The sequence below is a fragment of the Bos mutus genome, chromosome 24 (assembly GCF_027580195.1).
Source record: "Bos mutus isolate GX-2022 chromosome 24, NWIPB_WYAK_1.1, whole genome shotgun sequence".
In the NCBI taxonomy this organism is placed as follows: Eukaryota; Metazoa; Chordata; class Mammalia; order Artiodactyla; family Bovidae; genus Bos; species Bos mutus.
In genome coordinates this window covers 56,023,466-56,046,909 of record NC_091640.1, presented here as the reverse complement: position 1 = coordinate 56,046,909, position 23,444 = coordinate 56,023,466, and the positions used below count along the sequence as shown (strand labels likewise).

The 23,444-nt window shown below is 41.6% G+C and overlaps 1 protein-coding gene and 1 long non-coding RNA gene across 7 annotated transcripts in view; both read left to right on the top strand.

Moving 5' to 3' along the window:
* TXNL1 (thioredoxin like 1) overlaps positions 1 to 6,903 on the top strand; it is a 43,966-nt gene extending 37,063 nt beyond the window's left edge. Inside the window, exons 8-10 of one of the 6 annotated variants that reach the window (XR_011462502.1) lie at positions 3,515 to 3,729; positions 4,301 to 4,343; positions 5,762 to 6,903. Coding sequence is in view for 5 of the 6 variants with exons in the window: in XM_070361930.1 (XP_070218031.1) it covers positions 3,515 to 3,691 (177 nt within the window). In the remaining variant the exon portion in view is untranslated. The other 5 variants (XM_070361931.1, XM_005896882.3, XM_070361930.1 and 2 more) reach the window with 5 other exon arrangements.
* A 7,549-nt stretch (positions 6,904 to 14,452) lies between these two features.
* Positions 14,453 to 23,444, top strand: part of LOC138985392 (uncharacterized) — a 41,627-nt gene continuing 32,635 nt past the window's right edge. Inside the window, exon 1 of the long non-coding RNA XR_011462451.1 lies at positions 14,453 to 14,569. This is a non-coding gene — a long non-coding RNA (uncharacterized lncRNA). The remainder of the gene's footprint in view (positions 14,570 to 23,444) is intronic.

The window sequence follows — 23,444 nt, the reverse complement described above, 5'->3', positions numbered from 1 at the left end:
TGCTTATATTAAGATTTTGATTATCATTGTTTCTGATGAAAACATTTAAAATGACAATGATTTTAATCAAGAAGAATGGGCTCCTTTGCTTCACCGATATGCTTTCAAACCATGTCTTTGTGCTGAAGAACACATTTCAGCAAATAACTCTTCAGTGAACAGGCATATGTGTTCAGTGGCTTTTTTGGTTTGGTTTTTGTTTTTGAGGACATACTCCTAAGGTTTGCATAAGAATTTATGTTACCATGGGACCTTTAGAAATGAGAGCATTGTACTTCTAGCTGGTAACGATTCCTGAGGATGACTCTTAAAATATACAACCACAGAGCATAGATGTGCCATCAAGAACTTTATCAGTACAGAACCCAGTTGCTGTACTCAGATTAAGTGTGCAGCAGCACATGAGATGTAGGTATTACAGTATTTCCGATGGCTGCATCTGGCAGGTGGTCTAGAACTTGGGATGATTACTAAGAGAGGAAGCACATAAGCGTTTCCCCAGGGCTGCCAGTGTGTGGAGGAAGAGGCACCTGGTTTACCAATTTAGACCCCTGTTTTGGGAATTGAAGCCATGAAACACCCAGAAAACTCATTCTTTTTGATGAGGTTTGATTTTAATTCAGATGCTGGAAAATAAAATTTCTTAACAGTGGATGAACTTATGAAACTGGACACTGACAATAGATATTTTAACATCGTTTTCCAACTGCTGTCTTCCTGTCTCACAGCATAGTTAACTTTTGGGAGCTGTAGGAACAGTTTTGTTCTTAGATCTGTCATGTGGGATGTTTGACATACGCATAATGACAGGTCAGAAGAAGCAGAGATTAAACATCTACGCTTTTATGATACGAAGTGTGCTGCACTGGGAAACTGTGAGCAGCAAAGACGTTCTGGCTGCCTGCTCTGCTTCTTTGCTTGTTTGAGTCAGATGCCGTTGGATTTGGCTTTAACCGTGCCTTGCGTAGTTTGCTTCTAGCGCAGTTCTTTCCTAAGATCTGTTACTCTAAATCCCATTATTTCTTCTGGTTTCCTGGCTTCTCACCTCAGCTTATGCTAGTTGATTTCCATGTTTCCTCCAGGTAACCCCTACACTTACTTATCTTCTTACCAGCCTGCCATCCAGTTACAGCTTTTCTAGTGTGCATTAATAATTGCCCATCTCAGGGTGCGTCCACCTCTTTAACATCCCCTCTCCTATCCCTAGCTCTTCCCTGGTGGCTTAGTGGTAAAGAATCCACCTGCCAATGCAAAAGATGCGGTTCAATCCCTAGTTCAGGAAGATCCTCTGGAGAAGGAAACGGCAACCCACTCCAGTATTCTTGCCTGGGAAACCCCATGGACAGAGGAGCCTGGTGGCTACAGTCCATGAGGTCACAAAAGAGTCTGACATGATGTAGCAACTGAACAACAGTTCACATCTCTTCCAGCCTATTCTCTTTTTTGACTACCAAACTACCTTTTTTGACTCTTTAGGATAGTAGAGGTATTTTTCTTTTCTTCTTGAGAGTATTTCTGTTTGTTCTATAATACTATATGTTTAACTAGGTACTTTTTTTACCTTATTAAAAATGACTGTAGAACAGTAGTACTCAAAACTTCATGGTCCCAGGACACCTTTACACTGTTAAAGATTGTTGTGGGCCAGTATTTATCTAATACTTACCATCTTAGAAGTTAAAACTGGGAAATTTAAACAACATTTATTAAAATTATTGTGTTAGCACAAGTGATTTTTTAAAATTAAAATACTTATTTTCCAAAACAAAAACCAATTTTGTGAGAAGAACATTGTTTTACATTTTGACAAATTACTGTATACAGTCTAGTAGAATTCTCTCATTCTCATATTTGCTTCTGCATTCAGTCAGTTTTGCTATCATAAGTCATGTAGCCTCTGGAAAACTTCATTGTATATTGTGAGACAATGAGAGTTAAAGAGGCAAATAACAATTTATTGAGCATGATTATAAAAGCACTTTTAACCTTGAAGACTCCCTGAATGGGTTTCAAGGTCACCCAGCTTGGATCACACTGAGAACTGCTGCAAAAATTATGTAACAGTGTAATGGACTTCCTTCTTGGTGTTCTGGACTTCTTAATCTTTTGCTTTTATAATGTCTGAAAAATTTTGTTTGAATGGTTTTCTTATGTATATTAATGTTACATTTTCTTCCAGTAGTTTCTGAATGAGATTGCACTGCTTGTGTCCTTCATTGTCCTGTAGTGTTATTTCTCAAAAGTAAGCTAATATTTTAGTAGTTTTCATATTGTGCTAAGCCAGCAACTTTAGCGTAGGAAAGCTACAGTTAAAAAGCAGCTTATGTTTAACTGAAATTGGCCTTATTGAGAGTCACTTATTAAAAGCCATCAGTGAGTTTGGATTCTAGTGAAGGAAGTAATAGATCTGTGCTCTGATCCTTGTAGTCCCTGTGGTACTGTGTTATGTGTAGTCATAATCTCTGATAGTAACAAGTTTATATTGTTAAAGGGTAATGCCCTAATGTTTGGAATGTTAATCAATATAAATCAAAGCGTAGTTCAGGGCAGCAGTGGGCACTCTAGGTAGAATGGAAAACAGGAACCCTGGGCATGGAACTGAGATGGTGCAAGTCCTTCATTCAAGGACAAGTCAAGTGTGGCACTTTCTCTTTACTTATTTAGTCAGTTTGACTTTTAAAGGCATTCCACACAGTAATTAGAATTTAAAATTTCAATATAGATTTGGCAAGTGTTTTATCAGCACAGACAGGAGAGTTACCTCTCTGTGTAGTGAAGAGAATTGTATAAAATGATTTTAATGAATGATAAAATAGAATTATGTAGCATTTTCAGTTTCTGTTTTTATGTTGCATGAGTTGTTCCTAGTTAATTTTAGTTCTCAGAATGTCATTGATATTCTCCTTAGGTTATTAAGATGACAGAAGCTAAGGTAATGCTGTTGAGTCTTGGTTGTGGAGAGAAGTCTTAGACCACCTCGCATACTCTTACAGTGTTAGAAGGTCATACTTGGCAGATTTGGGAGGCTAGAACATACCTTCTGTTTTTCTGTTTTTGGCTCATAGGAGGCATTGTGCCCAGATTATAATATATACTTAGGCTATCTGTTGTTGTAGTAAATGTATTCTGTATATTGCAGCATGAAGAAAGCTTGCCATTTAAATTGGAAGTAGATGTTTTCTTTGCAAAAATATGCTCTTCACATGGTTTGCTTTATTTTAATACAAAAGTAATAGAAGTATTCAGAACTGAGCAAAAGTGAAGGGGCTTTTGCTTCTTAGGGAATGAGGTGCATGTGAACAGCAAAGCAGATTTTCTGTCGTGGTAATAGAAATAGACTTTTCTTAACTGGCCATTCACCGTATCAGCTATTTTTGTAACATTTTTGTCTTTATTTTTCAGCTTTTTTAATCCAACTCAAATGAACTAAAATCAGAAGATTTTTAAAAATGAAGTAATATAAAGATTGACCTTATCTCACTCTACTCCCCTCCTTGCTTCTCTGCTCATCTAGCACCTGTCTGCTCTCACCCTTCTCACGTTCTCGCCATTGCTGGGGCAAGATTTCTACAGCTTCTGTCATCTGGATCAACCCCCTTGTTACCTAGATTGCCTCAACCATCTCTGTCTTCAGATCTCTTCTAGTCGATGTTTCTCAGTTGGCTTTATTTTGTTTGAGTTTTTGTTCTGATCTTGCAACTGGGCGCTTTAGTTTCATTACCATACCAGGTTACTCACCCAACTTTTTGTTTGTTTTTACTTTCTCCTGTCTCATTTAATTTTGTACTACATTTTGAGAAATAATATTGCAGTGAAACTTACATTGTCATAAATATTTTTAAATAGTTGGATAATGTTTTAATCTGATCTAAAGTTTGTATTTTTTAGAAACGGTAGAATCATTTTGGAAATCAAATATGAGCAGTTTCACCAAGTTCTTTTACATCAGAGCTAGTGTAATATATTGATTAGGCTGAAATTGAGAGATAGGGGTTTTCTCATTGGAACTGTAGCCCTAGAATCTTTTTGCTGATTAATTATGGGCCTGTCCTCTGCTTTGCCAACACAAGTGAGTTCAAGGCCAGTTGAAAGACTTACGGACTAAAAGTTAGGCTGAGTTAAAATATTAACATAGACAATCAATGGACTCTATTGAATAAATATTTTTGACACCTAATTTTGATGTACCAAAACTTTGTTTGTCAGAGGTGTAATATAAAGACTTTAAAGTGAATAAAAGAGCTTTACTGTTGGGGTGGGAAACTCCTTATTGGAATGCTGAATTTCTTCTTTTTTCCAGAGAATACACATTGGCAAGTTGAGAGTTATCAGCCTGTGAAACAGTATGCAGATTCATGTCTTCTACTGTATCACATCTGCTAAAATGTTAATTTTTAATATTAATTGTTTTTGTTTTCTTTTGCTTAATCTAATAGCTCTGTGTTTGTGTGTTCCCAAGTGGTATAATGATCAACAATGCTTTCAGTGTTTATCTGCTTAAATTCATTTGTGGTACAAATAGCGCCACCTCCCCTTCTTTCTTAGGAAGACTCCCTCCTCCCCCGGCTCTTAAAACCTGAACTTCTTACTCTCGTCTACATACTCTTTTATGAGACTGTCTTCTGTGTCGTTTTTGGCTTTTTGGACTTTGTAGCACGTGGTTTCCTTGGATTAAAGAGGAGTTATTTTAAAGCAATAAAAGTGTTTTTCCTCAAGATGGGGAAAACAGCATTTCTTGTAAAATGTGATTAGGAATTCAGTAGGATGGGTTTTTATCATCTTTTCCCATGAATCTGGGATTCCCAGAATCCCAAGTTCTGTTTTAGACGAGATTTGTACTGAAGATCTTTGTGAGTTTTGCTTGATTCAGACACTGCCTTTTGGATCAGAGTCCATTTAAAATATGAAAATTGTACTTACAAATGTACATAGAAATTTTGTTATATGTAAATATATGTTCAGTGGCTTGCAAGTAGATTTCCTTAGAGGCATTTCTGCCATGAGAATACATTATTATGAACTTTAGGTTTAAAGTAAATTGTTTGATTAGAATGTAGTTTTAGAACGTTCCCATAGAGGCTTTGTTTTCTAGAACCATTGTTAGAAATCAGATTTATTCATTACAGTTTCATGCTACCACGTTTATAGCAACCTAGGACATTTTTTAAACCTTCCCATAGAAAATTTTTCTAATCATTGACTGAACCTAGATTTATTCTTTATATTTTAGTAGTATATTTTAGTAACCAGGATTTTTTTAAAATAGAAACTAGGCAAAATTAGTCATTTTTAATCTGTTTTCATTGCATGTCTACATATTGATAGAAAAGTCTAGAAACCTGTCATCTTGGGCATGAAGACATAAGTTTAGCATACTCTTCTAATTCTACATTATTTTGTGATCAACATTTGATATCTAATTGCCTAAAAATAGTATGCCAATATGTTTCACTCATGTAGCATCATCTTTTTATTAACTTCTCTAAACTGTCAACCTTGTTTTGAAAAGTTGCATTACTTTTTCTTAAAACAGTGTGAAATACCAAAAATAGCCTGCATGTATTTTAGTTTTAATTTCTAGAGGCTGGGAGGGGAGGGAGTGTCACGGTTTGCTTCAACAGTGAAGATACACTGCATGCCAAAGAAATGCAAATACAAAAATTAATATAGGTTTTAAAAATGATAACAGTAGTATTTTGAAAATAACTCGTGTGTCTAAATCAATAAGAGGTATATATAAAGTTATTTTTGTTCTTCCTAGGTAGTTGGAAAAAAAGGAGAAAGCCACTAAAGGTACAGAAGACACTGGAAGACCATGTTGCAATCAGATCTACAGCTCCTGGATAATTGCTTGATTCTCGCCAGAGACTTTCAATATTTCATTCATTTCCATTACCAATAAATCATTGCTTTTGTTCAGATGGTATCACTAGTGTTTCTCTTGTAACCTTAATACATGCAGTTGTAAATAAAAATAACTACTTTTGCCAAGCTTAATTTCTGTTGTTCTAAATAAGTATTTTCTCTTTCCATTTATGTGAAAATTGGACACCTTCTGATTTTAGCAGACTTCAGTGTCTGATAGTGTGTTGATCAAAAGCCTGTTTCCCTCCTTAGAGGAGCAGAAGTGCTTTAGGAACTGAGGCGTGTGTGCGCGTTCATGTGCGCACAGCACGTGATTCTGACAGGTGGACTTGGAAAGGCTAACTGTGTTAGACTCATAGTTTGTTCAACAGCAGTTGGGCATCTGGGCTATAGAAAACACCCACATTATAAACTACCAGAAATAGATTAGTTTAACGAGACTTAACTGTTCCCACCTAAGACTGTCAGAGGGAGCACAGATTTGATACCCTTTTGGATAGACTTAAAACTTGAGTCATCTTTATCAACGTATGTTGAAAGGTATGTTGAAAATATATGTTGAAATCCAACAGTAGGAAAAAATAAAAGTACTGTGCATTCATGAAGCAGCAGGAATTGATACCTTTTAATGAAGTATTTATTATTTTAACTACCAAATGATGCAGTGTAAATATACAGAGAACTTGGTTTAAGGTTGAAAATGAATTGGCCACGTGTATGTTTAAAAGGTCTTTTACAAAAGGCTGGCAAGACCATCTGTTCCGTATGACTTAAGAATCTTAAACTATAATCTAGAAAGGATTAATTTTTTAATTTTTCTATTTTTAAAACTAAAATTTGATTTTTAAATTTCTCTGAGTATTTTAAAAATTCAGTGTTTGAAAAGAATATATAAGACTTAATTTTGATTCAGTTAATAGTAAATTTGAGGGCCTATTTGTCTAGGACTATGATCAAGATACTGATTTGCCTTTGAGACACCAATGTATTTATACGTGTTTCTGAAAAATAAAAATTATGTCCAAGTTTTTGTGGTAATCACTTTCTGAAACCCTAGTGTCGCTAAGTAATGTTTAGTTTCTTTGTATGGAAGCACATGAGCTGGTCTGTGGTGATGTCTACATAGTATCTGTATTTCCTGATTATGTTGCCTTGGATCAAATGGAAACAGAAAGGCAAGAAGTAAAATAAATAAAAGTTTATAAAACAATGCTTAGTAGAGACCATCTCAGATTAATCATGTCTGGAATTAAGGGCGAGATTAATATCAGAAGTTTTGTTTTACAGTTTGTACATTTAACAAAACCTCTTCGGGTAATTGTTGAAACTGCCTCACCTTAAGTATTGCTGACCTCATTTTATTTATACTTACCAATTTGAAATTCCAGTGAAAAAATTTCATATTTGTACAGGATTGGACATCAGATTTATATTGTTTATGTGAATTTCCTATAACTCAGTTGATTGCATAATACAAACATTTCATAATTATTCAAATTGTAAACAGTGAGAAGTGAATGTTTATAGGTAACTGTAGCATGTTTCACTACAGGAAGTTTTACAAATAAACATGCGTAGTTGACATAATTTAAATTACCAATCTGAAATGCTGATGTTTCTCCTATAACTGTGTGTATACCACACACACATACATACATACATTTGTATATGTAACACTGAATTTTTCAAATGAATAGGAAGAGCATTTAAAAAATGTAACCCTAGTTATTGTAACTGAAACCATCCATAGATAGTATTTTCTAGAAAACAGCAAGTTTATTGTTTGTCAGACGTAGCAAAAAACAACCACAAACAACTCACAAAACTGTTCTCTTGATTTTACTTACATTTTACATCAGGATGCATGCATTATCTGGTGTGAAACAATAATGAAATAGCCTATCTATAACAGAAACAAAAATATTTCAATACAGAGTCTTTGTCACCCTGAGGCTGAGGGCAGGAGTAACAGACAGGCTATCTTACTCTTAGGCCTGTGGCAGACATTTATGGTCCATTTTGACCAAATTTTCCCCTAGGCTTGCATTGTGTTCTAGAAACTACTAAATCTGTGAGTTGAAAACAGTCTGCTATCTTTGTCTCAAGGCTGGAGGCCATATACTACATACTAAAGGAAAACAGGAATACTGTGTTCACTTAGCTCTAACACCTCATTTTTAGAAGTGAAAGTGTATTCTATAAAGTTTGCCAAACACATTGTATTTTGTAATATTCATATAGTATGTTAGGTAAGTGATTTTAACATACAAATGTTTTATTCCTTCACTAAAGCCTATTGCCTATGGCAGAATATTGATCTCATCTTAAGCATCTTTTAACTTCAGGTTTTTAGATTTTTTTAAATGTATTTAAAAAATTTTTATTGGCATATAGTTGATCTATAATGTGTTAGTTTTACGTGGATAGCAAAGGATATCAGTTATGCATATATCTACCTTCTTATTTTTTAGATTTCTTTTTAATGTGGACCATTTTTTCAGTCTTGACTGAATTTTTTCAGTATTGCTTCCGTTTTATGTTGGTTTTTTGCCCGAGAGGCATGTGGGATCCTAGCTCCCTGCCAGAGATCAGGGATTGAACCCACACCCGCTGCACTGGAGGGCCACGTCTTCAATACTACTAGACTGCCCGAGAAGGCCCCGCTTTTTAAAGATTCTTTTCACCTGCAGGCCCCTACCGAGTGCCGAGCTCCCTGTGCTGTACCGCAGGTCGTCAGTTTTCTATACGCAGTGGTGTGTGTATGTCAGGCTTGGTCTCCCAATTCGCCCCTTTACCCCCTGGTAAACGTTAACTTTGTTTTCTGCACTGTTTTATTTTTAGATCAGTGCTTTTAAAAAAGATGCCCTACCTCGATAAGATTAAATGGGCAGAGTGATTTTACAGGTTAATAAGATACTTTTAAACTCTGGTCCATGCCACATTAAGAAGTGGAGAAGGTGGAACTAGGCCCATAGGATCGCTGTAGAATTCCTGTATTCTAAAATTGTACACAGCTTGGAGTAATATTAAAATCCTGATTACTACCCTAAACCTGCCGGAGTATTTCTCTAAAAATCCTGATTACTACCCTAAACCTGCCGGAGTATTTCTCTGAGGAAGTTTATTTATGAATTTTATAAATTGAACAGGCCAGATTTATTTGTGAAACATGATTTGCTCCTTATACTGGGATGTGCATTTGAGATGCACATTGTGCTACTCAGGAGCAGGATCCTGAAGTTTGACTCTACTCCTCCTACTTGTAAGCTGTGTCATGTTGAACAAGTAGTTCAAGAGCTTTAGTTTCCTCTTGAGGAAAAGTGGGTCAAGACATAACTTTTTAGGCTTGTTCTGAAGATGAAATGTGTGTTACTTCGATCGAACAAGGATAAGGCGTCCTCCCTGCCCTGTCCCTCCATCCCGCTGCCGCAGCTTTGGGGCGTTGGTTTTTGCTAAGCAGGGTGCAGCAGCCTCCTTTCTGTCTCCTTGCCTCTGACCTGGCCTCCACCCTGTGTCCTCCACATGGCTGCTAGTTTGCTTGTGGATTTCTTCGCGTGGGCCCTCCCTCCCCAGCCTTCCCTGTGCCCTGACCCCCACCCATTTCCCCTCGCGTGGTGCACCTTACTAGCAGTTACCAGCATGTGCTCTGATAACTAATGCCTTCCTCTGACCTAACGTTCACCTGTCCAGTTCCTGCTTATCTACAAGGCTCAGTACAAGAAAAACGGAAAGAAGTTCGCACTAGTGACTGTATGCCTCCTTTGCTGCCGTAGCACCCTGTGGTCACTTCTTCCTGGTCCAGAGCAGGAATTAGGCTCTTATTTACCAGGCTTATGAGGAGTAGTGCAAGGACTTGTTCCTAGTGCCAAACTAAGTTACTTTGATCTCTGTTGTCAATAAACATACTGAACAAATTCTCAGGTTCCAAGGGGAGATGCTTGAGGTACATCTGAGAGAATGTAGGAATTTGCACTTTAACAAGGTAAGGAAGAGAATTTAGCAGAAGTAAGAAACTGTGGTGCTGGACAAAGTCCCCTGGACAGCAAGAAGATCAAACCAGTGAAGGGAAATCAACCCTGAATACTCGTTGGAAGGACTGATGGTGAAGCTGAAGCTCCAGTATTTTGGTCACCTGATGCGAAGAGCTGACTCGTTGGAAAACTCCCTGATGCTGGGAAAGATTGAGGGCAGAAGGAGAAGAGGGCATCACCAATACAATGGACATGAACTTGGGCAAATTTGGGGAGATGGTGAGGGACAGGGAGGCCTGCTATGCTGCAGTCCACAGGGTCGCAAAGAATCAGACATGACTGGGTGACTGAAAAACGGAATAAGCGCATGCTGTGTACATAAAAGGACTGGACTGAGAATTAAATAAGATTTCTTAGATGAGGGAGGAGATGAAGCTAGAAGAGCAAGAGGAAACCATTGGCTTGTGAAAGGGATCAGGCTGTCTTCAGTTTATGGGAGGAGGGAAGAAGCAGAGAGGGAGTCCACAGTGACTTGGATACATGTGGTAGGCATACTGGTTCTTAGGAAAAGCAGCAAGTTGGGAAGGGAAGAGAAATACAGCTTGGGGTACAACATTGCCTTGAGCAATGATGTATCAGATGCTTTTTTGGTTTTTTTGTGTGTTTTTTTGAATTAATGTGGAAATGTCTATTAGGTACATAGCGTGTGTAATCAAACCCAGGCCCGGCTGCTTGCCACTCAAAAGCCAATAAAGAGGCCAGGAGGGTGAAATGGAATGGAAATTTGTTTTGGACGCCAGCAACCAGGGTTGGTGGGGAGAATGCCTGTCCGAAGGCCAGCTCCCCTGCCACTGACAATCCGTGGGCATGAGATTTTATAGGCTGAAGGTGGGGGCTACAGGCAGAAACAGTACAGTCAGCTCTGACAGTCATCCTGAAGTTGGTCATTGGTGATCTGACTGGCATCATCTTGATTAAGTACAGTTAGTCTTCAGTTCCAGCGTCACTTTATCTCCATTTCTTGAGGCCAGCTCTCAAATTGTGGCAGCTTATATAGATAAGAAAGCCTTCCTCAGTGATCAATGCAAAAAAATAGAGGAAAACAACAGAATGGGAAAGACTAGAGATCTCTTCAAGAAAATTAGAGATACCAAGGGAACATTTCATGCAAAGATGGGCTCAATAAAGGACAGAAATGGTATGGACCTAACAGAAGCAGGAGATACTAAAAAGAGATGGCAAGAATACACAGAAGAACTGTACAAAAAAGATATTCATGACCCAGATAATCACAATGGTGTGATCACTGACCTAGAGCCAGACATGCTGGAATGTGAAGTCAAGTGGACCTTAGAAAGCATCACTACGAACAAAGCTAGTGGAGGTGATGGAATTCCAGTTGAGCTATTCCAAATCCTGAAAGATGATGCTGTGAGAGTGCTGCACTCAATATGCCAGCAAATTTGGAAAACTCAGCAGTGGCCACAGGACTGGAAAAGGTCAGTTTTCATTCCAATCCCAAAGAAAGGCAATGCCAAAGAATGCTCAAACTACTACACAATTGCACTCATCTCACATGCTAGTAAAGTCATGCTCAAAATTCTCCAAGCCAGGCTTCAGCAATACGTGAACCGTGAACTTCCTCATGTTCAAGCTGGATTTAGAAAAGGCAGAGGAACCAGAGATCAAATTGCCAACATCCAGTGGATCATGGAAAAAGCAAGAAGTTTCCAGAAAAACATCTATTTCTGCTTTATTGACTATGCCAAAGCCTTTGACTGTGTGGATCACAATAAACTGTGGAAAATTCTGAAAGAGATGGAAATATCAGACCACCTGACCTGCCTCTTGAGAAACCTATATGCAGGTCAGGAAGCAACAGTTAGAACTGGACATGGAACAACAGACTGGTTCCAAATAGGAAAAGGAGTTCATCAAGGCTGTATATTGTCACCCTGCTTATTTAACTTATATGTAGAGTACATCATGAGAAACGCTGGGCTGGAAGACGCACAAGCTGGAATCAAGATTGCTGGGAGAAATATCAATAACCTCAGATATGCAGATGACACCACCCTTACGGCAGAAAGTGAAGAGGAACTCAAAAGCCTCTTGATGAAAGTGAAAGTGGAGAGTGAAAAAGTTGGCTTAAACTCAACATTCAGAAAACGAAGATCATGGCATCTGGTCCCATCACTTCATGGGAAATAGATGGGGAAACAGTGAAAACAGTGCCAGACTTTATTTTTCTGGGCTCCAAAATCACTGCAGATGGTGACTGCAGCCATGAAATTAAAAGATGCTTACTCCTTGGAAGGAAAGTTATGACCAACCTAGATAGCATATTCAAAAGCAGAGACAGTACTTTGCCAACAAAGGTCCGTCTAGTCAAGGCTATGGTTTTTCCTGTGATCATGTTATGGATGTGAGAGTTGGACTGTGAAGAAAGCTGAGTGCCGAAGAATTGATGCTTTTGAACTGTGGTGTTGGAGAAGACTCTTGAGAGTCCCTTGGACTGCAAGGAGATCCAACCAGTCCTTTCTGAAGGAGATCAGCCCTGGGATTTCCTTGGAAGGAATGATGCTAAAGCTGAAACTCCAGTACTTTGGCCCCCTCATGCGAAGAGTTGACTCATTGGAAAAGACTCTGATGCTGGGAGGGATTGGGGGCAGAAGGAGAAGGGGATGAGAGGATAAGATGGCTGGGTGGCATCACTGACTCGATGGACGTGAGTCTGAGTGAACTCTGGGAGTTGGTGATGGACAGGGAGGCCTGGCGTGCTGCAATTCATAGGGTCGCAAAGAGTCGGACACGACTGAGCGACTGAACTGAACTGAACTGAACTGATATCATGGCTACAGTCTGGTCATCATGGCATTAATTTCTCCATTTGGTGGGAATTTTGGTATGTATAAGACAGCTCCCAGGATACGGTTCAGAATAGTGTATATAGCCCTTGAGAAGGAACTAAACGTCTTTGACCATGCTTACAGACTAAACTTTTATTATTTGATTTCCTTTGGCTGTTTTCCTTTTTCTCTGCATTTTCTCACTTCTCTGATTAAACTAGCTCTTTGGTTAAAGTTTTTCCACAGACAAAAGATTGACTGAGGACGTGGGGCAAGGACCATAGGATCCCACTCCTTTTCAGCAGGAATGTGGTCTTAGATCTTAGGGCTAGAGTTAGGGAACTGGGAATCATTTAGACACTGAAGTTGAAATAGGTGTATGATCGGCAGTGTCTAGAGAGAATAGAAAAGGGGAGAAGGAAACTACGCAGCAAATACTAGGAAATACTAAAAAATATTATAGAATTAGGGAAAGAGGAGTCTGAAAGCAGACTTAAGCAGGATGGAAAAACAGGAGGAGTTAAAATGGTTTTAAATTCAAGAGGGGGTAGTCATTATCAAAAGTAGAAATAGTGAAATTGGTGAGGATATCCAATTGTCAATCCAGTAAGTTGTGGTAACAACCTTTGTAGTGCTTAATTATTAGAACCATTAATTATATTAATAATCTTTTGGTTGAAGGTAGCATTAGCAGACAGCTGGATTCTGAAACGCTTCTGGCAAAGGAATCCTGAGCTTTCATGGTCTACCACTGAACACAGTTTTACATGACAATTAGTAAGGCGTGGGGATGGATGGCAACGTTCCATAAGAGGAATATAAAACACGGCTTTGAAGATGCCATTAAAGGCTTTAGTCTTTCCTTATAATCAGGTGCTTTTCCTCCTGTATTTTGATTGTAATTATAAATTCTGTCCCATCTGTCATTCTAGCACATTCTTTCATGACTGCTTTTATTCTCTTGAAAGTTTTTAATTTCACAAAGATGATTCCTCTGTCAGAGTCTCGGATGGGTCATTCCTTAGTGATAAGATTTCTAATATTGTAGGGCAGTATTGAATGTGCAAATGGTCAAAACCTGCTTTTCTGCATTTTCCAGTCATTGATGCAGACAGAGCTCCTTCCCTGGGTCCCTATGATTTCCTGTGACCAAGCACTTTAAAATAGTGGGGCAATTTTACTTTCCTGACCACACAGTTCTCTCAAAGGAGTGAGTGAGCACAGCGACAGCATTAGGAATGAGGAAGTAGCCTTTACTGCAGGTGACTTTTAAGTTTGAAAGGGGTTATTTAACTCAAAAAAGGGCAACTGGCAGAGGGCCTGGTAAGTGCGTGTGTGTGCTCAGCCGCGTCCAACTCTCTGTGACCCCATGGACTGTAGCCCACCAGGCTACTCTGTCGTTGGGATTCTCCAGGCGGGGATACTGGAGTGGGTTGCTATGCCCTCCTCCAGGGGATCTTCCTGACCCAGGGATCCAACCTATGTCTTGCATTTCCTGCATTGGCAAGCAGGTTCTTTACTGCTAGGGCCGCCTGGGAAGCCCATTTTTCATAGTACTCTAAGGCAATTGTTAGCAGAACTCTGCAGTGCGTCCATGCCATTGCAGGAATTAGCTGTTTTTACAGACATGTAACTTGATATCCTTCGCTGAAATGAAGGGACTGTACAAGCCTGCTTTTGGACAGTTTGTTCTGTTCTGCAGATCTGCCTACTGTTATGTATAACAGTCTTTTGTGCGTGTGTTTGTTTTGTTTTGCTTATTTATTGAATTAATTTTCTGAAACTTTAACCTTTTCATTTTGCATTGGGGGTACAGCTGATTAACAACGCTGTGACAGTTTCAGGTGGACAGCCAGGGGACTCAGCCATAGATATACATGTATGGTGAGTTTTTAATTTCTAGCTTTGATGTCATATTACTGGATACATTTAGAGCTGCTGTATCATCCTAATATCCTTCTAAATTGAACCCTTATATTTAGGGAGTGAATTTAGTTTCTAATTATGCTTTTTTGCTTTAAAGTTTAGTTGGTGTGTTTTTAATGTAGTATATTATCTTTCTTTCGACTAGCGTACATTTACTTCTATTTCAAGCCTTCTTCCCCCTCATCCCCAAAGACCATGTCCTTGCAGTTCCTGCCTAGGTCTGGGGCTGGTTTCTGATCGTTCTTACCTTTGACATGCTCGGGTTTCACATCTACTTCCACCAGAGGATGCAGGAATGCAGCTCAGTCACACAGCTTCTCCCCCAGGATGGGCAAATTCCCCTGGGGCACACTGGCCTTGCTGATTTGACCTAATCTTTTTTGATAGTTTCAAGAATTTGTTAAAATTTTGTCTAGCATTTTTAGTTGTCACCAGTGAGCGGCTCAACTGAACTACCTGGGGGGTCATTATAGGAAGGAGAAGTTTCAGATAAAGACAATTTTGTATAAACTGTGCCTGAGATTGTTTCGTCCATGGTAAAAAAACAGTTTTGAATCTGAAGTCAGGTCCCTTAACGCTAGCTATATTTTAACCATCCTTTAGGTGAGTAAAAATTTATGTTCATGAAAAATAAGGTTTCGAAATACTACAAGAAAATGGAAATATTCAAATTGGAAAGATGCATGTACTTGTGATGGAATGGATTCGGATAGGAGAAACTTTTAAAGATACTTAAAACACACAACAGCTTTACGATATAATTCGTGTACCATCCAATTCACTCATTTAACTTGTACACTTCCATGGCTTTTGGTATAGTCACAAAGTGCAGCCATCATTATAGTCAATTTTAGAACATATTCATCACCTCAAAAAGAAGCTCCATTCCCTTTGGCTCTCAACATCCCATCCCTTCATTACAATGACTCCTTATAACTACTAATCTACTTTCTGCCTTTATATTAGATAGATTTCTCTGTTCTGGGCATTTCCTATACATGGAGGCACATCATATGCGGTCTTTGTGGCTGGCTTCTTTGACTTAGCATCTTTTCAAGGGGCATCTGTATGTGTCAGTACACACTCTCTTTCTGTAGCTGAATAGTACTCTGTTGTATGGCTGTTCCACATTCATTCATGCATTCACTACTGATGGATATTTGGGAGGCTTCCATGTTTGCCTGTTGTAAATAGCGCTGCTATGCACATCTATGTACAAGTTTTTGTACAAGTGTATGTGTAGACGGAGAACGCAATGGAACCCCACTCCAGTACTCTCGCCTGGAAAATCCCACGGACGGAGGAGCCTGGTAGGCTGCAGTCCGTGGGGTCGTGAAGAGTCGGACACAACTGAACGAATTCACTTTCACTTTCACTTTTCACCTTCATGCATTGGAGAAGGAAATGGCAACCCACTCCAGTGTTCTTGCCTGGAGAAGCCTAGGGACGGGGGAGCCTGGTGGGCTGCCGTCTATGGGGTTGCACAGAGTCGGACACGACTGAAGCGACTTAGCAGCAGCAGCAGCGTGTGTGTAGACATATATTTTCATTTCTCTTGGGTGTATACCTTGGAATGGAGTTGCTGGTTCATATGGTAATTCTATGCTTAACCAGGCTCTTTTCCTCAGTGGCTACGTCATTTTACACCCCTAGCAACAGTATGAGGGCCCTTGGTTCTCAGTAAATGCTCAGTCACTCAGTCATGTCTGGCTGTTTGTGACCGCATGGCTATAGCCTTCCAGGCTCCTGTCCATGAAATTCTCCAGGCAAGAATACTGGAGCGGGTTGGCATGCCGTCTTCCAGGGGATCTTCCTGACCCAGGAATCGAACCTGTGTCTCCTATGTTCTTTACCACTAGTGCCACCTGGAAAAGCCCTGGTTTTCCATACCCTCACCAAAACTTGTTATTGTAAGACTTTTTGATTGTAGTTATCCTAGTAGGTGCGAAGTGATGCCTCATGGTGGTTTTGATGTGCCTTTCTCTGATGATTCGTGATGTCTAGCCTCTCTTCATGTGCTTATTAGCCAGTTTGTTGGAGGAATGTCTTTAGTATAGGACTCTTTATTTAAAATTTTATTTGTAGTTTTATTATTGAGTTATGTTATTAATACGAAAGTCGGCAAACTGGCAGTCATAGAAATTTCTAGTGCTCACCATGCCACGCCGCTGCTCCCTCAGAAACCATCTGCACTCGAAAATACCTTTGCAAGAGCCAAGGGTACCAAGTGAGGGATTACAGTGCTGGGTGAGGCACAGACGCAAGAAAAGCTGCACGGAGGCGGATGGGAAAGAGATTCAAGCTGCCCCCTCCCCTCGTCCCTGGCCCTAGGCCTGGATAGTCCAGCGAGAGAGAGACCCTCCCCATGGGAGCAGGGGACCAGAACGCGTGCGCCCAAGCCAGGCTGGCTCCCACGCACCGGACTTCCCTCCTCCACGGACCCAGGCCGCTGGTCCACCGGAGGCCCGCCAGCTCCAGAAGCCCTCCTAGCTTCAGGGTACCCCGGCTCCCAGGGGACTCCTAGACCCCCATGTATCCCAGCGCCCTTGGACTCCTGTAGCCTCAGACACCCAAAAGATTTCCCCAGGATCCCAAGCTCCTCGCCAACCCTAGAGGTGACCAGCTCCGTGGACACCAGGCTCCAGGTGGGCTCCTGAGAACACAGGCTCAGCAACCAGTCTTGTCACCCACCCCAGTGCCCAGCCAGCCCTCAGAGCCCCAACCTCAAGGCCAGCTCCCGCGGAGCCAGGCTCGGGGCCACCCTCAGTGGTAGGACTCCCGCCCCCCCAGCTCAGGTGCCACTTCCCCGGGACCAGGCGCTGGGCTCCTCTCGGCTCTGTGCGGGCCTCTGTGATCTCCAGCATGCGGCCTGCCCACCTGATGACCCGGGCACCAGACGTGTCTACTGGGGACTCAAGCCACAAGCCCCCACCTTCTCCGAATCACCTCCCGCCAGCACCCCGACATAGACAACATCGGAGCGCCCACCCAGAGCCTCTGGACCAGCTGACTGGTGAAGGGCTTTGCCTTTGCGTTGAAAATACATTATATTTAATTAAAATACATTATATTATATATATGTTTTTAAACTCCACAGAACCCAGAACGAATCAATGAAGCCTCTTTGCTTTAGAGGTTTGGATGTAGCTGTTCTCCATCACTTTCCTGTTTACCGGAATCAAGAAGTGAGCAGACTCAGCTGGAATTTTGCCTTTATTACCAGGGCAGGGGATGTAGATCCATCTTGCAAGGGGCCGATGGGCAGGGAGCCGCGGCCCTGGCTCTGCGCTCGCGTCCATGTCATCCGCCAGCCTGCAGAGCTGGCACGGCGCGTCCCTGTGCCCGGCAGGCCGGTGCTGAGTGGGGATTAGGATGCCAGCATCTGATGCTCCCCGTGGCTTCCTGCTCCCCCTTGGAGTCCTGACAAGAAATGACCTTGTTCAATCCTGCTGAGCTTCCTAGATTTACTGGGCTTATAGCAACACATGGGAAGGAGATTATGTTTATTTTTAAAACATAAAAAAAAAAAAAATGCAGCCTTCCCAAGGCTTTGGTGGTGTGTGTGCACAACACAAATGCACGCACACATGCAATGTATGTATAATCACTTCTAATTAACTTCTGTTCTTCCTGCAAAACTAAGTGTGAAGCCTTAAAGACTTGTCAGCTTCTCTGCCTGTGAAATTTATCTACTTCTAATTGTGAATAACAATACATTCAAGGTTAGCTATAAATGACTCTGATTTCACAGGAACCCCAAATCTAAAAAGCATGCTTGAAGATGAATACATTTATGCAAAACATTTTTGTAGTATGCTTCCAGATCAAAATCGAGTTATTTATGCTTATCCAAAACCCCTCTTTTGAATAGATAGATGCGTAACTGAATTACTTTGCTGTACACCTGAAACGAACACAACATTGTTAATCAAGTATACCCCAATATAAAATAAAAATTAAACACACACACACACAAAGCACCTTTTGTAGAAGGAGGATTTTTTCCTAAATCTGTGAAAAAATGAATTTCACTGATTTCAAAGTAAGTCCACATAGGAAAGGTATAAAGAAGAAAAGATGCATAAAATAAAGACGAGTTTATCATTCTAGTTAATGGGAAATGAATTTAGTTTACAATTTTACAAAACAAAATATTCAAAGAACAAATGTTAGATAATAAGATTAAGAATGTTCCCACCTTCTGAGTAGCTGTAAGCTCTTCCAGGCTTCGCCACTAGATGTCATGAAGAGCCCGGTGAATTATTATAAGCCATCTTCCTAATCCCGTGGGTTACAGAACCATTTAAAGTTTTTTGTGATTTTGTAGTTAATTTGGATAGGAAGTGATTTCCTCAGGGCGGGGGTTATGAAAAAATACTCATTGTGGGTTAATTTTAAGATATTGGAAGCTATTAGAAAATGTGATCAGTTATCAAATCTGGAAAAATGATCCTCTTAAAGCATGGGGAATATCTCCAGGGAGAATATCATATGCCACGTGGAACCAAAGAGCTGTACTAAAATCTTCTCTGCAGTAAGCTTAGCTTTGGCCCCTCCAGCCTTCCATTCCTCTCCTTTTCTTTTCTTGGCCATGCCATGCAGCTTGAGATCTCAGTTCCCTGACCGGGGTTCCCCAGGCCCACAGCAGTGAAAGCGCTGAGTCCTCACCACTGGACCACCGGGGAAGTTTCCAGCCTTCCTTTTCTTTTGAAAGACGGCATGGCTTGTCAGATCTGCCCTCACCAGGACTTCATAGGATTTTCCCTAAAACTGGGCCAGTGAAAGAAAGAATAAAGGGGAGGGCCTTGATGATCAGGGGAGGATGTTTGAAATTAGACTTTGAGATCCACTAATCAAAGCCATTGTGGGGACCTCCCTGGTGTTCCAGTGGCTAAAACACCACGCTCCCAAAACGGGGGGCCTGAATGAAGTCCCTGCAGCCCACATGCTACAACTGAGTTCTCAAGCCACAACTAAAGATCCGCGTTAAAACCCAGTACAGCCAAGTAAACTAAAAAACAAAGCAAGTGTGGAAGACCAGATTTTATGGGTGAACTTTAGAGACAGAGAATTTTATTTAATATAAGGAAGAACTTCCTGAAAATAAAATAAACACAGTGTCTTATGGAGCAGTGGGGTCTTCATCCCTGGAAAGAGTTAAGAATCAAGAGAGGCCCTCAGTGGGCCAGAATCTCTATTTGAGGTGGAAAGTTAGACTAAGTGAACTTCAAGTGTGTCTGACCCACAAATCTACACCCAACAAAGTTAATCCTTCAACAACCGAGAAGGCAGCAGAAAAAGAGTTGGGAATGTGTGCTTAGGTAAGTCCAAACAAATGCTTGTGTTTGCTTAACTAAGGAAAATAGGGTTCTTGAAGCCCCAAAAGGGAATTACGATAGTTGTGCTGGTTTTGGGGACTCTCCCTGGGAAATACTGGTAAGAAAGGACCCTTGTACATTTTTAAAAAATATTTATTTACTTGGCTGCGCTGGGTCTTAGCTGTGGCATGCACACTCTTGGTCATGGCAGGTGGGATCTAGTTCCCTGATTGGGATTGAACCCGGGCCTCCACTATTGGGAGTGAGGAATCTTGGCCACGGGACCATCAGAGAAGTTCCAGAAGGCAGCCCTGCACTTTCGTGCTTCCAGCCTCTGGCTTCTCAGTCTTTGCCCTGCCAGAGGCATCGTGTTTACTTGCTTCTCCTCCTCTAACCAAGCACTGATCACGACTCAGTCTTCAAATAGTAAATCTGGGAGCAACTCAAGTGACGATCTTCCGAAGTGTTGTGTTTTACTAGGGAACAATGCCTTCCAGCTCAGCTAAAGGAATGAAAGTCAGTCTGGGAATGGAAGATCTCCGCTGGCCTGTAGGGGAGGAAATGAGCCCTTGTTTGACCTCTGAGCAGTTGCCTTTCCTGCCAAAAGGATAAGCCCCAGAGCATGGCTGGCCCTTGAAGTAGCTCACATGAGCTCCAGTGATTGATAAAAAACAAAACAAAGTATTTCCACATATTCTTGGCTCTTGAAAAAAAAAAAAAGAACTACAGCTGAGATATAACTTAAGCCCACCCAAGACCTTGAGGTATTGTGTTTGACCCTAGTATATAAATCAGGAGCATGACTTGTCTATCCTAATACATTCAATAAATCAGGTTTTTATAACATCTTTCTAAACTCAGAGTTTGATAAAACATCATATGATTAGATTGTCAGATGGATTTAAAATTTCCTTCTTATGCCAAGAGTAAAAATGATTTACACATGTTTGTAGTTTCTAAGTATACAGAAGTGTTCAGTGCTAGTGTTTACCTGGATTCTTTTTTTTTGGCCAAGCCACATGGCCTGTGGGATCTTAGTTCCTTGACCAGGGATCAAACATGTACCCCCTGCATTGGAAGGGTGGAATCTTATCTACTGGGTTGCCAGGGCAGTCTTTTACCTGGATTCTTGACCAGGAGTTAAATGAAATCCTTTCTCCTTCACTCCCCACGGACAAAGACCACTCACAGTATCATAGATGCTTAAGGCTGGGGTGGACCACGAGGATCATTTAACCCCATCTCTTAATCCCACAGATGAGGAAAGCGAGGCCCCAGTGACTTGTTCTGACTGCCAACACCCTGTTGCCCCACCACTCCGTCTCCTTCCCGGAGGGTGTGCACTGGAAGTGCACAGAGACACGTGCCCCGACCCAGGCCACACCTTCATCTGCTTTTCTCGGGAACCAAGAGCAGAGAAGCCTGGGTGGGAGCAGAAGCAGGATCTCTAGCCCTCCTCCATGTCAGTGGTTTTACTATTTTACCCACCAAGGAATGAAGGAATGAACTGCCCACCCCTTGCAGGCTCCATGCTTTAAAACAGCAGGTCTACAAAACAAGGGCTTCACAGGTGGTGCTAGTGGTAAAGAACTCGCCTGCCAATGCACGAGATATGAGACATGGTTTCGGTCAGGAAGATCCCCTGGAGGAGGGAATGGCTACCCATTCCAGCCTTCTTGCCTGGACAAATCCATGGACAGAGAAGCCTTGAAGGCTACACAGTCCATGGGGTCACAAAAGAGTCAGACATGACTTAGCGACTTAGCATGCACAAAACAAACCCCGTTTGTTAAGTATTCGTTGATTTTCCTACTTAAAAAAAAAACTTCAAGACAGGCATTGCTATCAACCCAACCTTCTGATGAGCACAGAAAGCCTGGGGGCTGCAAGCTCAGCTCACTGCAAAGAAGCTTGGTGTTTAGCCTAAGCCACCTTTCCAATGACTTCCCTTAGGAGTACTGATGGGCAGGAACCAGGAGAGGACTGCCAAAGATCTGGAAGCTCAGGTTGGCAATATGGGCCCAAAGGATGCTCACAAGATTCCTTGACCTTGACCTCATTAACACCTCTGTCTGAGTTAGCCATGCTTCATCCTGGAACAGGTGAGAGGCAAGGGCGTGACCCAACCGTCATCATCCCGCATCGGGATACGGCAGGGGCTCCTCCCAGATGCCCTGCTCCCACCCTGCTCATCCCTCTGGGGCCTACGCTCCACGGAGCAGCTGGTAATTCATGAACCCTCCACTGCTCCAACCTCCGCATCGGCTCTGCCACATTTTACTGCAGCAAAAGCATCGTCTTTACAGTGATTCAGGGGTGCCCCTCAGCCCCGCCCCAATCTGGCTTTTCCTCCTGCTTATTCCTCTGACCCTATCTCTGGGTCCTTGCTTCTTCAACTTGCTGGGCTGAGTCACCCTGGCCAACCTGCTGGGTCTCAGTCCTTTCAGGAGCATTTGTGCCTGCTGCCTAGACCTCTCCTTCTGGATGAATCAGAGCCCAGTCCCCGCCCGCCCTCTGCTTTCACCTGGACACCGCCCTCCCGCTGTCTTCTCTCTGGCCACCCCACTCCCTCACAGAATGCCCAACACCGGTTTTCTGCTCCCCACCCCTCCGTCCCCGCTTTCTTTTTCGCTTTCTCAGTATCTAAAACCCCTCATATTTGACTTGTCTGTTGTCTGCCTCCTCAGCAGAATGTAAATTTCATGAGGTTAGAGGTCATGGTCTCTCTTGACCACTCTTGTGTTTGGCATCTGGAAAAACGTTCAGCAATGGTTAGTTCTCAGTAGGTATTTGTTGAGGGAAAGCATGAATGGATGCAAGGCATCCCCCTACGTCCTGTACAACAGCAGGCTAGGATCTTAAGGTTTCCAGGTAAAGGACTGAAATACTGCAACAAGCTCTAGAGGCAGCCTTTCAAGGCACATCACACACAGCTGTGGATGAGAAGAACTAGGCTGTCTTCCAGGCTTGGCTAGAGTCTCGCTGCATGACTTTTGATAAGTTGTGTGACCTCTCTGTGCCTTCCTGATCCCACTCTATAAATGAAATAACCAGTACTGGTCTTGCCTCTCTCATAGGGGTTTGTAACAGTCAAATGAGATGGGCCAACAAGCTCTTTGGTAACTTAGACTTCCCATTCCAGTGTGAGAGGGATTTTCTTCTTTCAAGGCTTAAATGTTCGGTCCAAAGAGAAAGACTGAAGGGAGGCTCTGACTCTGGTGCCAAGGAGTAAAGGATGGGGCATGGAATGCTCGGTGTGTAAAATCTCAAAGAGGAACAACTTGGAAGAGGGTACTAAAGGCCTGTGCCTTTTTTTTTTTTTTTAATTGTATTTGTTATTCTCACTTTCACTGGGTTTATTGTGGGCAGGTTAGGGGGTGTATATTTAAAATTCTTTTCCTGAGCCAAAAGGACTCCAGCCCCCTTCCCTTTAAAAAGAAATAAGTATTTAAAAATATTTATTTATTTGGCTGTGCCGGTCTTAGTTACAGAACTTGGGATCTTCGATCACTGTC